The sequence below is a fragment of the Gouania willdenowi genome, chromosome 21, assembly GCF_900634775.1.
Source record: "Gouania willdenowi chromosome 21, fGouWil2.1, whole genome shotgun sequence".
Lineage (NCBI taxonomy): Eukaryota > Metazoa > Chordata > Actinopteri > Blenniiformes > Gobiesocidae > Gouania > Gouania willdenowi.
In genome coordinates, this window is record NC_041064.1 from 30,153,248 (window position 1) to 30,168,903 (window position 15,656).

General features: G+C 37.1%; 1 protein-coding gene across 13 annotated transcripts in view; it reads left to right on the plus strand.

The window, feature by feature from the left end:
• tns1b (tensin 1b) overlaps positions 1-15,656 on the plus strand; it is a 248,990-nt gene that overhangs the window by 80,112 nt on the left and 153,222 nt on the right. For 12 of the 13 annotated variants that reach the window (XM_028436798.1, XM_028436793.1, XM_028436791.1 and 9 more), the window contains exon 2: positions 3,087-3,201. The exons of the other annotated variant lie outside the window; for it this stretch is intronic. In XM_028436798.1, the coding sequence (XP_028292599.1) occupies positions 3,087-3,201 (115 nt within the window). The remainder of the gene's footprint in view (positions 1-3,086; positions 3,202-15,656) is intronic. 13 annotated transcript variants of the gene reach the window in all.

A 15,656-nucleotide genomic window follows, 5' to 3' on the forward strand; every position in this document is an offset into this window, starting at 1 on the left:
AGACATGTTCAAAGTCTGCTGAATGGCTAAATTGTTTTATATTGTGGATATGCTGCATTGTATAGTTTTCTTCTTAATTACCACCTGCAGGTTAGTTTAAATACCATCCAGTTATATGATGCACTACAACACTATACTGTAAGTTAATATTAGTTACTGTATTTATATAAACTGTTGTCTCAGGTGTTGAGGGATGCATGCAAGCTTTACTTCAGGATATCTGGACCTGAAAACAACAAAACTTTGACCTGCTGAGCAAATATAAGATACACATGACATCACTTCCAAAACTTGAGCAAAACAAAGTTTCTCCTGAAGAGAAATTCGATCTTGTACAAAACCAACCGCTGTTTGCTGTTCTTTGATGTTTACAAAAGAGAAAAGATGATATTCATAGAGGCTGACAACTGAAACCTCAGGTGTGTCATAATACACCTGCGAAGAGACTGGCATAATGGTCACACAATCATAATAAGCAAATAAAACCAAACAGCTTGCCTTGTAGTCTGTCTTTGTATAGTCACCTCACATAGCCACTTCTCACGAAGGATCAGGAAACTGTGACGTAAATGAAATAATCTATTGTTCCATGCGTGCCATCACGGTTTCTTCATTTTCTCGAAAAAAGAAATTTCAAACTGACATTTAAATTGGAAGTTTTTTCCTGAACTGTTACTCTTTACCTAACTCTGAACCCTTATTATTCTTTACCCAGCCCTAACCCTAACCAACCCTTATTGTTAGCTGTACCACTTCATTGTCCATAACTTTAGTTCATGCTGTGATCAAAACCCCTGTCTTACATAGAGGCAGCAGGTGTTACTGATGTGAGGTTTTTTCCATTAAAGCATGAAAAAAATTGGAAAATTATGTTAGCATGCACAAAACAATAGATTATTCAACGTGACACTTTCATGATCCTCCATGAGATTGGGTTGCCTCACCACACACAAATGTAGTGACAAAGTGAATGGGAATACACCATTTGTCCCATTTATATGCAAAGTGAGTGCATATTTTGCACTAATTTACTGTATAGTGATGTTACGAGATGTGCTGAGGCTACGAAGCTTGTGTTGAGTAATGGAGGGAGCGTTTCTGCAAAGCGTGCATCGTGGCTTGCTTCATTTGGGGGAGGAGCCAAAAATGATGACCACGTGACTGCTTCAGGAAGCGGTTCAGAGTTCAGAGTTTGTTGGGTGGTTTGACAGCATCATAAACCTCAGGCTCTGTTAAACCTGTAGGTTTTTATTCATTTATTTAGAGTTGCAGTTAGTTCAGAGTTTTGTTAGAGTTCATATAAATTTGATACCAGACTCTGGATAGTGTTTTGATAGTTTAGATAAAGTTTGGAGCGAGAGAGTTGGAAGATTATGAGAGTGATGAGAGAGCATGAGTATGGATGTACTGTATGCATGAAACAAAAGATTAATATATGTCTCCAAATTCAGTTATTTATATATATAGTTATATATATTTATTTATATTGTTATTTATGAATAACATCTCCCCTGTTTTATACATCATCTCTCCTGTTATATACATATACATGAGGTGAGCATAACAAACATTACACAAAGCCATGTTCAGAGATGGTTTGAGAACAGTGCTGAGAGAATTGCTAGAGAACTAGAGGGGCTGTGTTCAAATCCCATTCAAACCATCTTTGGGAAAATGTACGCAGAGATACCTGTGATTATATATGTGGAGAAAAATTATTCATACATTATTGCGATTCATAGTTATTCCCAAGGCCACAAAATGAACCCTTTCTCGAACCAATTGGCTTAAAGTGGTACGATGCCTCATGAGGCTTCAGCTCACCATCACTATCTAACACTAATTTAACATTGCTAATTAATTGCTGAGTGTTAATTAATTAATTCATGGCACTGTGTTTTTTGTTACTTACCTTTCCCACTGTAGATCATTTGCTAAATGATTATTATCTTTGTGCCAATAGAGTGCACACTTGGTTCGCTGCATGTTGTTTTTATGCTGCGGTGTCCACACGGACGTGTGTAATAAAAGTGTTCCAGTGAGACCATCATCACGCTTCATTTTTCAGGCTAATACTCATAAAGTACTCCCAGCAAGATAAACAACAAACTGTTCACACCTACCATGTGTTCCAGGAACAAAGGCAGGGTGGTGCTCATCATTTTCTTTTATTTATACCCTGGGTGACATCTCTAGTGATGTCACTGGTGATGTCACTAGGTGAGACCAAGTAGGAGGGGTGGGAGGTAAAATTGTGTTTAAATGATTGAGTGATAAAGGTTATTTAAATAAGCATGGTTAAAGAGATATTATTTGGCACTTCAGCAGCATTTTGGATTAAGTGTATGTTGGGAATGACTGTGTTGCTTTCCTGATTTTTGGGGGAAGTACTTGGAGGCACCTGTGCTGGAGCTGATTAGACTGGCTCCTAACAGGAGTCTATTTAAGCCGTTGGTCTGGGACTGTTGGGAAAAATGGGCGTCAGTGAAGCTGTGTGCACTTGATGCTAAGACAATGAGTTATGTTTCTAATCATTGCAGCAAAGCTATTTGCAATGATGAACACTCGTCTACATGCGAGCATGCTAGCTGTGTATACATTGCATGTGAAACTTTTTTGAAATAAACACCTTTTTGGCATCTGGATCAAGTCTCCCTCGTCTGGCTCCTACCACATTCCTAGCCCCTTTGGTTCCACTTCCTAACAGACAGTCATTGGTTCTTCCCAATCTCCCTGCATAGATATGTATTTATATAACATTGAATATGCTTAGATTTCCTGCCAAGATGCATCATTGAATTGATTAAAGTCCAACATTAATGTTAAAGGCATAAGTGGGTAGGTTCAACCTTTTACGGTACGTTATCACTGCCATTGAAACTTTCTAGGTCTAAAATGTGAAAATGTAACTGCTGCTTTGTGTTTTCATTACTGTAAATGGATCCTCAAATGTTCCTAAAAGTGTCTCACTCCTTCCGTCCATCTTCTACATCAGTAGCTCATGTTTCCACAGAATGTTCACCCAATGTCTCCTGAATCTCCTTTAACAGCTGTTTTTCTTGTGTCCTTGTGTTTCCTACCTGTAGCCAGAGGAGTTGGAGGTTCTTCATTCCCACACATTCCGGGTGAAGACTTTCAAGAAGGCCAAGCACTGCAGCGTGTGCAAGCAGGCCGTCATCGACGATGGACTCATCTGTAGAGGTCAGCACCCTGATGATTATCTACTGTACCTCCACCAACACTGTTCTCATCATAGTTGATTTAGGCCAGGAGTGTCAAACTCATTTCAGTTCAGGGGCCAAATACAGACAGCTTTGATCTCAAGTGGGCCGCAGAGGTGGGGAATCAAACAATTTCAACATCAGTGCTACTTCGCATTTCTATGTATAATTGGAATAAAAGTATTTATGTAGTATATAAGGCACCGACAATATCCAAGCAATAGGTGACAGGTTGTGACAATATTATTTTAATTTGGGGAAATTTGTGTCAAATTGTTTCTTTCAACAATTTGAAAGTAAATTCAGTGAAACTCAATTTGAATAACTAAGTTCTGCATCCAAATAATATTTTTTTTTTTTGTATTTTTTTGCATGGATGCCAATCTTTACATTTGGATATGATACAGTGATTTAAATTTACTCCCAATTTATGCTTAATTTCAACAAATAAATCAAATGAAAAGTTTTTCTTTTTTGAATATTGCCTAAATTCCTCAGCTTAAGTTCTCGTGGAAATTTGCCAGATATTTTACAACTGAAGTATTTGATAATTTACACAATGATTAGTGTTTTCTCAGTCATTTTTACTTTCCCCTGCGGGCTGATTTGGATGTTTGACATGTGCTTTAGACAGAGGGCATTCAGATATCAACTGCATCCACTGTCAGATTCATACATAGGCTATATTATAGATACATATGCATCCAAATCAGGTGTCAGAAACGTCCACATCGTTTATTTCTGCCTTCCAAATCCATCATGATACGTACAGAGCCAACATGATTGAAATTGTGTTCATCTAAATATTTTTTGGAATGGACTGTACTTCTTTGTTTCACTCACACAGTTGGAATGATTGTAGATACAAAGGTGACACGCATGGATACATTTACACAAATAAAAACTTACAAGTGAGGTGTGCATTTTTACTCTATCAAAATACTCAGCTAATATTTCCAATAACATCTCATCAATTACACCAAGCTGTTATAATATAAAGCAAATAGCAAATAAAATGAAAATAAATGTTCTTTAAATTAGTATATTCTTGAATTTCCTATACCTGCTTCTACTGATACTCTTTACTCCTACGGGTTGTCTACCCAACATACATGTTTTTGGATAGTAAGAAGCTCGAGTGCTAGGAGAGAACTAATGAAAGTAGGGGGAGAACATGCAAACTGCAAACCGAAGGAAGGCCCTCTGCCTGTATTTCAGTTATATTTAGTGAAGAAATCTAACAAATATCTTTTAAAAAAACATGTACCTTATATACAATATATTTCAAGTGAAGTTTGTGATCATTTCAATTCTCAGAGAACCTTTGGTCAAAGCGGTCCCAGCGGAAGAACAAAGAAGGCAATATCTGTTACGGCGTCCATCAGTGGTGTCAATGAGAGGTCATTCAGGGTTACCTGGGGTCGTTACCGTGTCAGGGTTAAGTCAGTTAGGTGACAAAGGAAAGCAAAGGAAGAGTCAGGAAGGCTAAAGGTTAACAGCTTCTCAATTTCCTGTTCTGTGCTAAGTGGTGGGGCATTGTGCCTGAGTGAATTGCATAAAGCCACCTGTTGAAATATTATATCAAGTGCTTTTAAATGAGAAAACATCAATTGAAGGGATGGCTTTGGTGGCAGAGTTATGTTTTAGTCTATGCACACATTGCTTGCTTGCAGTTTTTAAAGAGACAATAGGAAGAATCAAACAATTGCAATAAAGAAAAGAAATTTGGTAGTAAAGAAATATTTTAATACAGCTTCCCAGGTGGGGCGCTGAGTCATGCAGAAGTGAAAATCAAGCTTTGGTGATATGCTAATCATCTGAGAAACACATAGGATCAAATTACCGTGATTAGTCTTTTGTAAATAAAGAAAGCAAATTAAGTAGATGCATTTTCTAACATTGCATTATGAATTAAAGAAGGACAATTGAAGTAGATTGTGCTATCACTATTAGGGCCTCAGAATTTCTGTTTCTTCTTTCCCTGTTTAAATGACTTTACTAGATGACTTCAGCTATTAAACTTCCCCAAATCAAACCAAACATGCTAAATATGGTTAACTACTGTTATTATTTTACAATTTATATGCTTCTCATGATTTACAAAAACAGGCAAATACACTGAAATCATGCGAGATTACCTTGCTCTTGCTAGCATTGTCGCTAACATCCCGTTAGTGACAGCTAGAACCTCAGCCACCAGTTTATGGGAAAAATATCATGAAAATGTGTGATTTGGTCCCAAAACATTATTTGTGAAAACCTTTAATTACCTGCAAATCACCCTTACACTGTAAACCTGAATGTTCAAAGCAATAAATAGATTAAGTAGTTTGTATTCAAGGTTATAGAAAAAGTTCTACTAACAAGTTGGCGTAACTTTTTTGAGTCAATTTAACTAATATTTTTTGAGTTAATGGAACTATATTTGTTTATAAGTAAGCATAACTTAAAAACACAACTTAAGTATAACTTAATAGAATTAAGTAATTACATGCTAAGAATGATAAAACCCTGTTATTTCAAATACAGAATACTTAAAAATAAACCTAATTCATTCTTTATTAAACTGCTATCAAAAATCACAAGTAGCGTGTCATCCAACCTTTTAAGTTCTGGAAAATTTTGTCTTTTAAGTTAATCAACTTAAAATAAATTGAGGCAATCCATTGCCTAAATTTATTTAAGTTCTGGTAACTTATTCGGGTTTACAGTGTATGTTTTGCATGAAACCTTGTGCAGCTGTGATTGGATATGTTTCTGCCATGACCCGTCACCATTAAAATAATCACCAGTTCAGCTAATACACCTACAGCTAAACCTGACTTTGTAGCAGTGCTTTTTCAGATTCATAATAATATGAACCACTTGTTCATCACAACACATTAAAAATGCACTTCAGATGTATGGAAGCCCAAAAGAGTCATAATGAAATAAATAAAAAACACATTTTGAAATAAATACCATTTTGATTAATAACAGACAAATATATAATATGGCCATTCAATTGTTAAATAAGGTAATATTATTATGAAATACGTTTTATTATGCTTAAATATCTATTTCCACAATGGTCTTTTTTATTTCATAATGTCCTTTTCCACAATGGCCTTTTTATTTTATAATGTCGTTTTTCAGCAGAATGACTTCGGTCTGTCAATCAAAGAACATAAGGCGGAGCCAGTGAAGTGATTGGCTGATCCTTTACAAAGACATGAGCAGTAGCACTTACAGTATCGATTCGTTACTTATCACTAATGCTGAGAAGCCTGAGCGCCACGAGTGCATCACATGTTAGAGTAACACAGGCTCATCCTCAAATCGTCACATATTGACCATCGGTCAGGACCCCTTTGCATCAGTGTTCGACGCACGGGGTACCCCTTTTGTGTTTATTTTCGACGCTGAGGGTCCGTGTTCCACCCACAGGCAATGAAAAACATGGCGGTCATGTATATTTTAATAGCAAATTGCCTTATTTCAAGATAGATTGTGGCTTTAGAAATGTTTTGATGACATTTCTATTGAGAAATGTACCCTTAAATTTCATAGTATCCATTCTGTTTATATAAACAATCTGTAGTTTTTTCGTAACAACGTACATTCTTCCATGGTTGCTATGACAACCTTTGACGCCAAAAAACTCCAAGCCAAAAGCAGATAAATATCCATTCACGGACCGAGTAATGTTGTAATTCTCTTGTTGAAACCTTTACTGTTTTCATCTTCTAACCGTGGTTGGGGGACACAGGGGAGGTCCTTACTCTCCAGAGTTGAATGTAGCTCCTCCTCCGGTGTTAAATCCTCAGATAAAAGTGGAACCGCGCATAAACAACAGGCTGTGTTGGTGTTGTAGAGCTGTACTTTATTAACTACCTGCACTGTAAACATAAACCTCGCTACCTGTCACGGTCACCGTGTTGGACTGAACCCAGGTCTTAACACACACATCTGCTCCCCTGACACGTACACACGCATCGGCCACGCGCATGCACCCGCTCCATCTCTCAAAATGAATACATTCAAGCCAGACACATCTCACTGCACTTTTCTTGCTTTATTTTTTTATTATTAATAATACTTTTATTCATATTCCCTCCCATTGCTACCACTGTGTCGGTCAAAGAACGGCCATGACCGATGTCCAGGAAAACTAATCAATCTTAAAGGATCAAGCCGAGTGCCAACCCACTAGCTTTGATTGACAGACCGAAGTGATTCTGCTGAAAAACGACATTATGAAATAAAAAAGACCATTGTGGAAATAGATATTTGAGAAAAATAAAACGTATTTCATAATAATATTACCTTATTTAACAATTTAATTGCCATATTACATATTTGTCTGTTATTTATCAAAATGGTATTTATTTCAAAATGTTGTTTTTATTTATTTAATTTTTACTCTTTTGGGCTTCCATAAATCTGAAGCTCTGCATTCGTCTTCAATCACAGAATAACATGATGACTTGTCTCACTGTAACATGTAGCAAAAATTATTATGGGATTTAGACATATTTGTCCGTGTGTCACACTTTCATTCAGTTACCTGATTTATGGTGAAAAATAGAATGCATTGCAAATGTGTGATATTGTCCCAAATTCTGCATGTGATGCTGGCCCAGTTTTACCTAAAGACAGAGAGAGAGAGAGAAAAGATTAGATAGCTTTTTATGTTTTACAATGTAATTTCTGTTTCTTTTATCCGTTTTCTGCAATCACGGAAAGTTGGAGGCCCTACATTACTTCAAACAGTTTCTGTCAGTTAGGCAGTAATGATAAGTGTCACTTGTCACCCTCTTGTCACCGACTACCCCCCCCCCAACCCAAGCACTGAAATAATATTAAATAACTGTTTGCTGTTTTAAGGATTCTTATTGGTTCAACAGGGATTGTGGAAATGGCTGCTTTCACACTGCTAACATGCTAACATCCAATCATTGCCCTTGGAACTCGCTGCATGTGTACTTTGGCCCATCTCTAGGAAATGTTTTGGTAATTCCCTTCCCTTCTCTCATCTGTTAGACTGCATTTTGCACAACTCATCAAAACAAGTTTTTGTGTATTCAGCATTTCTTTGTAGTTATTGGGTTCCTCCACCACCATGAGAACAATCACACTAATGTTGGGAGATTATGGAGCTGTTCAATCATGATGGTGCCACCTGCTTTTTCTAGTACATAAACTCACCTCTCCCTTTCATCGGCCTGCAGATGAAAGGCTGTTTGTGCTTTAGTTGCTGGGGGTATGCTTGTTTTTAGGTGTCTGTGGGTATGTTACAGGGCATGTTAATGCTGGCATTTTAAAATGTGGCTCACCTAGTTTATACTGTATATTAGTGCAGTTCAGCACATGCATTTACCTGCAGATCACCTTGTAATTGAAATAACATCAGTCCAGATGTTGTTTTTGCATCGTGGGAGAGTTGTCTTTGAGTCTTGACATGAGCATTTTGTAATCTGCAGGTTGTATATGTTGTATGTAGTAACAAACAATCAATCTCAGTTAGATGTTACTTTAGTTCTGTATTTTACAATGTTTTGAGGAGTCGCAGGCTGCTGTTCCTCATGCTTTTATATTGAATAATTAAGTTGTTGTATGCAGTTTTTCAGTGCTCTTGTAAACCAACCTCTTGAGCATTTATGCTTTGTAGCAGATGCAACGTATCATGACAAGATTGCACAAAACTAAATTCTGATTTAATTTATCCTTGGATAATTGTCCTCTCCTGGTTCAGTCTCAGCCACTTTGGTTGTTTGAGTGCATTCAACAAAGCCTTAAACAGTGTTTTGTTTTGTTTGTATCTTACATTTTAGTTCTTTAATCTGGATTTTGGGACTGAAAACCCCAAATCCCTGAAAGAAGTTGCTGTAAAAAGTTCTGTTAAAAAAAGAAAACACTGGATACCTCTGTACTGGCTAACTGTAGACCAATCGCTGGCCTTCCTTTCATGGTCAAGATCATTGAGAAGGTGGTCTTCAACCAGTTGAGTCAATTTCAGAATATTTGATATATTTCAGTCAGGTTTTCAATTTCGTCACAGAAATAGCTCTTATCAAAGTGATCAATGACATCATGTTGAACACTGATTAGGGAAAAGTGTTTGTTCTCATTCTATTAGATCTAAGTAATAATAATAATTATTATTTGGATTTTATACAGCATTTTATACAGCACTTTATCATAGACACCTGGGGCAGCTGTGGCCCCATTGCACCATTGGCCCCTCCGACCACCGACCACCACCAACACGCACTCTCACACTACATTCATACTAGGCAATGTGGGTGAAGTGTTTTGCCCAAGGACACAATGACAGGTACCACTGGACCAACTAACCAGGCCCAGACCTGCTTAGCCTTTGAGATCTAACAAGATCGGGCAATGACAGGCTGGTAAGGTTACAAAGTGCTGCATTTGACACTGTGGACCAGAACAAGTACTGCATAGGCTTAAGTCTTACTTGGAGGAGCAAAGTTAGCATTAGGAACTTTGAATCTGACAGATTATCAATGTCTTGTGGGGTTCCTCAAGGCTCCCTTCTTGGACTCCTTATGGTGGTGTATACTGTAAATCTGTGAATGGGTTTGAGTCCACAATCTATCAGTGAGATGTTAGGTATAAACCCAGCAGCTCTCTCAGATCTATGGACACATGGTGATGCTGCTTTTAGTTGTTATGCTGCAAAGAAGTGGAACAAACTGCCAGCAGAGCTGAAGTTAGCATCCAATGGGAACATTTTTAAATCCAAGTTAAATGCATTCCTTTTCTCAATCAGCCTTGCCTTTAAGAAAAGCATTTTAAAATCTCAATATCAGCCTACTGGAAGCTGATAGGAAGAAAAATGCCCCCTCGGGGCTGTTTGAAGTACACAAAATTACAGTAATGAATGTAAAAATATACATTACATACATAATTATTTATATTTTGTGTCCATCTCTTGCAATTGTGAATGAAATAATGTCAGTCTTTGGACCACAGATCTTTGCTGTTATCCTTCAGAGTGAGGCCTTGTGATTGTTATTCTCCCAGCCCTACTCCACCCCTCCTGATGCTTTTGTGTACCAACATATTCCAGTCACATGGTCGGGTAATGACAGGAGCGAAGCCCTTGGACTTCCTCTCGCTCTGGCAGTTGCCAGGATACAAGGTGTTTGCTACTTTGACTATAGCGTGTTGACGCAGGTCGGGACCACAGGTTTCCCATTTAAAAACTAAAAGACTCTCTTTGTGTGCTGGGGTATTTTTAGGGAATTGGCCCTGAGGCCAGGAACTAGCTTTTATATTCGCTGTTGTGGAGTTTGTGTGCAGACTCAGGACAATAGAGCAGCTCTGTGCCATTGAATGGTAAAGGGCAAAACTCAGGCAAAGAGTAACCATGTTACTGCTGGATTACTGAATACTTAGAAGCTTTTAAAAAAAAGCTAAACATCGGCTAAGGATGAATAATTTTTGACTACACAGTGTTGGTGACCTACAGAGGCTGTCCACACAGCCTCTGTTACGAGCAGGTGTGTTGGTAAAGAAGAGAGACTGAATGTTATCACAGCTCTGTTCCTGAATGCTGAGCTCACACTGCTGCTATGCTGAGAATCTCAGAGAGAAAACACACGCGCACACAAACACATGCACACACACAAACACATGCATATTGTGCTCCACTATGATGCATAGAGGTAGTTCTGCACAATATGGCCTAAAACCATTATCTTGATATTTTTTGGCAAAGTCACAATGTACAATATATATCTTGATATTTTAATTTCCCCTCCCAATCACTGTGGGGTCTATTCTCCTGTCTGGACTTAAGCACTTTTTTGCACGCCTGCAGTTACGCGCTTCTCACCTATGCGTATTCTTCGGTCCAGGCTGCTGACACGCCCACCGCGCGTAAGGTAGACCAAAAGGCGGGCTGAAGGAAAGGAGGTGGTGATGTAATTTTTTGGGCTGTCTAGAAATCACGGAACCTGGAGTTTTTCCAACGCTTGTAAATGTCATTGAAATCTTTGAAGATGATAAAGTTCACTTTTAATTTGAAACGCCTTCATTGATAAACAATGTAACCGGTTGATCTGATCAGATTATTGATCAGATTATTGCTGTGTAACTGAGTTACAGCTAAAATCTCTTTCCTTGATCATCATCATCATCATCATCATCATCATCATCATCATCATCATCGGTGTAAAGCGTGACCGAGTTAGATGCACTGGAGATATGAAATAACCCGGCCACAGAGCGTCCTGCTTTAATACAGGGGGATGTTGGCAGTGAAACAGAACTATTGGCTTCCATAATACACAGTTTTAAATATCAATTATTTAAAGCGACCTGAGCTGAGCCTCATTAAAATATGTGTGGGAACAGTTTCTGGTCCATCCTCATCTACATATGACAGCTTGTTTCACTCTGTAGTGGATCAAACTGTGACTATATGTTGGGCATAGTATGGAAATGGCTGAATCACTGTGACGTGGACAGAAGTCTGCTACTGTCATAGTTTTAATTAATTGCGCAGCAGCAGCTGAGTGATTACAGCTGCTGCAGCACAACGCACAAGTCTGTGTGGCTTCAAATGTAACTAAGTCCATATTTCTAGTGCAATATAATGTTTCACCTTATCGGGGCGCTGCACTTATTCCAGAGGCGAAAGGACTTACGCACACTGGAGAATACCCGTAATGCCAGATTTGAATGGGAACACCGACATTTCAGGGCTGCTCCACCCACAGTGCGTAACTGGGATAAAGACGCGCAGCGACTGACTTAAGTACAGGGGGAAAAACAGCCAAATACAGCGCTGCTGCGCAGCTTTTTGGACTTACGCACATGGGAGAATAGAGCCCTGTATGAATGGTAAATTCAACCCTTAGGTGCTAAAATGACACCTATAAGGTGATTTCAGTAGTCCCTTACATTAGAGGTGTGCCATCTAAGGAACCCCACAATACCATTACGATTCAAGGTGTTACAATTCGATTAATCAACGGATATCGTGATTTTTGATGCCCCCCCATTCATGGTTTCTTTTGTTTCTCAATTTGTGTTTATTTCATACTTTTAAACAAGGTTTATGTGTCGGTATCCATTAACTAAGTAACCAAACAGATGTATCACCATTATCTTAATTCATGTCAAATCAAAAAATCCAACAGTAATCATGTTACAAAAAAATAAATATAACAATATAAAAAAGTAGCTTATTCAGCTAATTCAATTTGATCAAGCAGAAAAGCTAGCTTCAGAACAAAATCGGTGCATTTACGTGACAATTTGTGTCATTTCATACATCTCACGTGGAACAAGCCACAATATGAGTATATACGATATATCACCCATCATTACATTGAGGAACTTTGATTTTTTTTTTCACTAAACCAGACCAAAATGAGATTATCTCCTCAAACAGTTTGCATTTTAACAGTATCAACCTCAGGTATTTTAGCTCAGTTTGCGCTCCATCTGCAAACAGCTTTTTTTATACTCAAGCCTCCTGCATTTCCCACTGACTCACTACGATTGCTTATATAAGGAGTGGAATTGCTTGTTTTCGACCGGGAACCTGGAGCCGGGTTCAAATCGCACACTCTTTAAATGAGCAGACACCATTATAGTATGAAGATGGACCAGTTTCCTGTAAATAATGGATGTTTAATCTACTAAACTGACCAGGCAGAGCCTCAATGAGCACAGATTCATGATCCTGTCTCTTATTTGGACTTTTGATACTCTAAGACCCTAAGACATATTTACGTAACACTGTCTAAAACAAGCTGCTTGCACTTGTTTACATACCCAACATTGCAAAGTAACTGATCGGTGAACTGACAACTGGCTGTCAACTCTGTAGAACTAGAGAGCCCTCTGGTGGACAACTACAGTAATAGTACAATACATTAGAAAAGAGCAAGAGCAGATTTTCGTTTTTCATGGAAGAGTAGGGCCACAGAAGAAAAAACTAAATTTGGAGGCAAAAAAAAAACCTCATACACTTCAGAGAAAAAGTTGAAAAAATCAAAGTCAAGATTTTTTTTCAGAGACAAAAAAAAAGAAGACGAAAGCTGAGATTTTTTAGGGCCACTAAAGAAGAAAAAAACGTAGGAGGTAAAAAAAAAAAAAAAAAAAAAAAAATCATGCACTTCAAGAAAAAAAGTCAAAAATTGATGTCAACTTTTTTTTTTCATTATGGTAACTGTTTTTACAAAATGCCTGTTTGAGGAATTGGTTAAACTATACTTATTTTGTAAACCAGGACACAATTCAACATCCTAAATCTTCTCCATTTTCATACAGTTGGCTTGCAGGTACAAGTCACCATTTTGCAGATTTTTAAATTGCATTTGCAAAAATATAATTAACACAGCAGACTGAATCAGACTAAAACACTGTTAGTTCATGGAAAGGTAATCCAAACAAATGTTGGATAATGTTCAATAAATTTAAAAAAAAAAGCACAGGACAAATAATGATGTATTCTCTCCATCGGGAAATTTAACCCCGGTTTCCCGTGTGACAGGCAGATATACTGGCCATCATACTAACAACGAAGCACGTAAGCAGAGTCGCAGTTTTTGCACTTTGAAGTAACAGTCATTCGTAATTATTCTAAGGTATAGTTTAACCCCTTCCTCAAACAGTCAGCATAATGAAAAAAAAAGTTGACATCGATTTTCAACGTTTTTCTTTAAATGCATGAATTAAAATATTTTACCTCATATATTTTTTTTTCTTCAGTGGCCCTTTGATTTTTGACTTTTTTTACTGAAAAAACAAATCTCAACTTTGATTTTTGACTTTTTTTGTGAAGTGCTTTTTTTTTTTTTTAGCCTTTTGTGGCCCTAATACTCTTTTATAAGTTTTTATAATCACTATACAATGGAAAAAAAAAGCATCTTAATTTTCTAGCTAAATGCAAATAAAACATTTTTTTACACTTCCTCTAAAGGTATATATTTTGGTACAGCAGTTATTTATTGCTATGTCAACGCCAAACATAGTTGTAGTGTAAATACTGTTAAAGTGGACAGAGAAACAAATAGGAGTGTTACTATTCATTCACTATTTGTATGCTTTGCTCCTTAACTGTGTTTTCTTTCTTCAATGAGTTGTTTTTAGGACATGCTCTTACTTTGATCAATGTTGAAATGTTAACACTGTTATTGTCCTGCTCAAGTGACGACATGTTGAACCAATATAGCCAGCACTTACAGTACCTGTGCTGAACATTCTTTATTTGATCATATCCTCTACATTGGGAAGAGAAGCTGCATACTTAATTTTAAAAATCAGAATTATATGTTTATTATTTTTTCTGCTAAATTTGACAATAACTAGGAAGTAAATAATGCCAGTAAAAGTAATTTGGTCTGGATTTGATCAAATCAACCGATGAGTCATATTATTAGAATGGCTTTGATCAAAGCTCAACCTGTCCTTTTGTTAAATTTATTTACTGAACTATAAGCAGAGTCAACTCTGTAGTTGTTTTACACCACCTTTGAAAAACACACATGTAGACATGTAAGTGAAAAAGAGGCTGTAGTTAAGTTCTTTTTTTTTTATTAATAGTTTAAATAATAAAGCAGTGTTTGCTTAAGTCAAGGGTTCCCAAACTTTTTTTGTCCCATGTACTCCTTTTACATCTTCATATCATAAGTCTCCATAACTTCATATGCTTTTTCATATGTGGAACAGTGGACTCTCCTAAACACCTAACTGTGTCTCAAACATTGTTTCCAAAGGCTAAATCTACAAATTCAAAACAATGAGTGTAACTTAAAGTGGAAATAATTTAAAAAAACTTTTATGTGATTGCTTCAATAGTAAATAAATATGGTCTCCTCTGTAAAGGAGCTAATTAATGTCTTCTGTTGTCAGAAGAGAAGCATGATAAAGTGACCTCTACAGCTTAAAATAATCCTGTTTTAAGAAAATATAGTAATTTATTGAGCAATAGTACTATTAGCTTGCGGTGAATTTGTCAAAAAATAAAGCATAAAAAGGAACATTTCTTAATTATTTGGAAATGATTTGTAAAATCTTTCCAAGTACCACCTGCTAGGGCTGGGCAAAAAAAATCGATTAATCGATTTTGTAAATAAAAACGATTTTCATTTTGCAAATTCGCCCAGGCCTACCTTCTGCAATGTACTCCTGTACCCCTAGGGTACACGTACCCCTGTTAGGGGACCACTTCCCTAAGTTTTTGGCATATAAAGTGACCACTGGGTGGCATCAGAGTAATGTGTGTTTCAATGAATAGTTCCTTCCTTCTCATCACTTCTGGTACTTTTCCAATAACTTGTACCTTAATACACATTAGTCCGTCTAAATCCGTAATTACGGTCAAATTACCATCGTGAGTACCTTGTTTTTCTTTTTCTAACTTTGAATCGTGCCAGAATAGCAGCTGTTTAAATAAAACAAGGCCTGACTAAT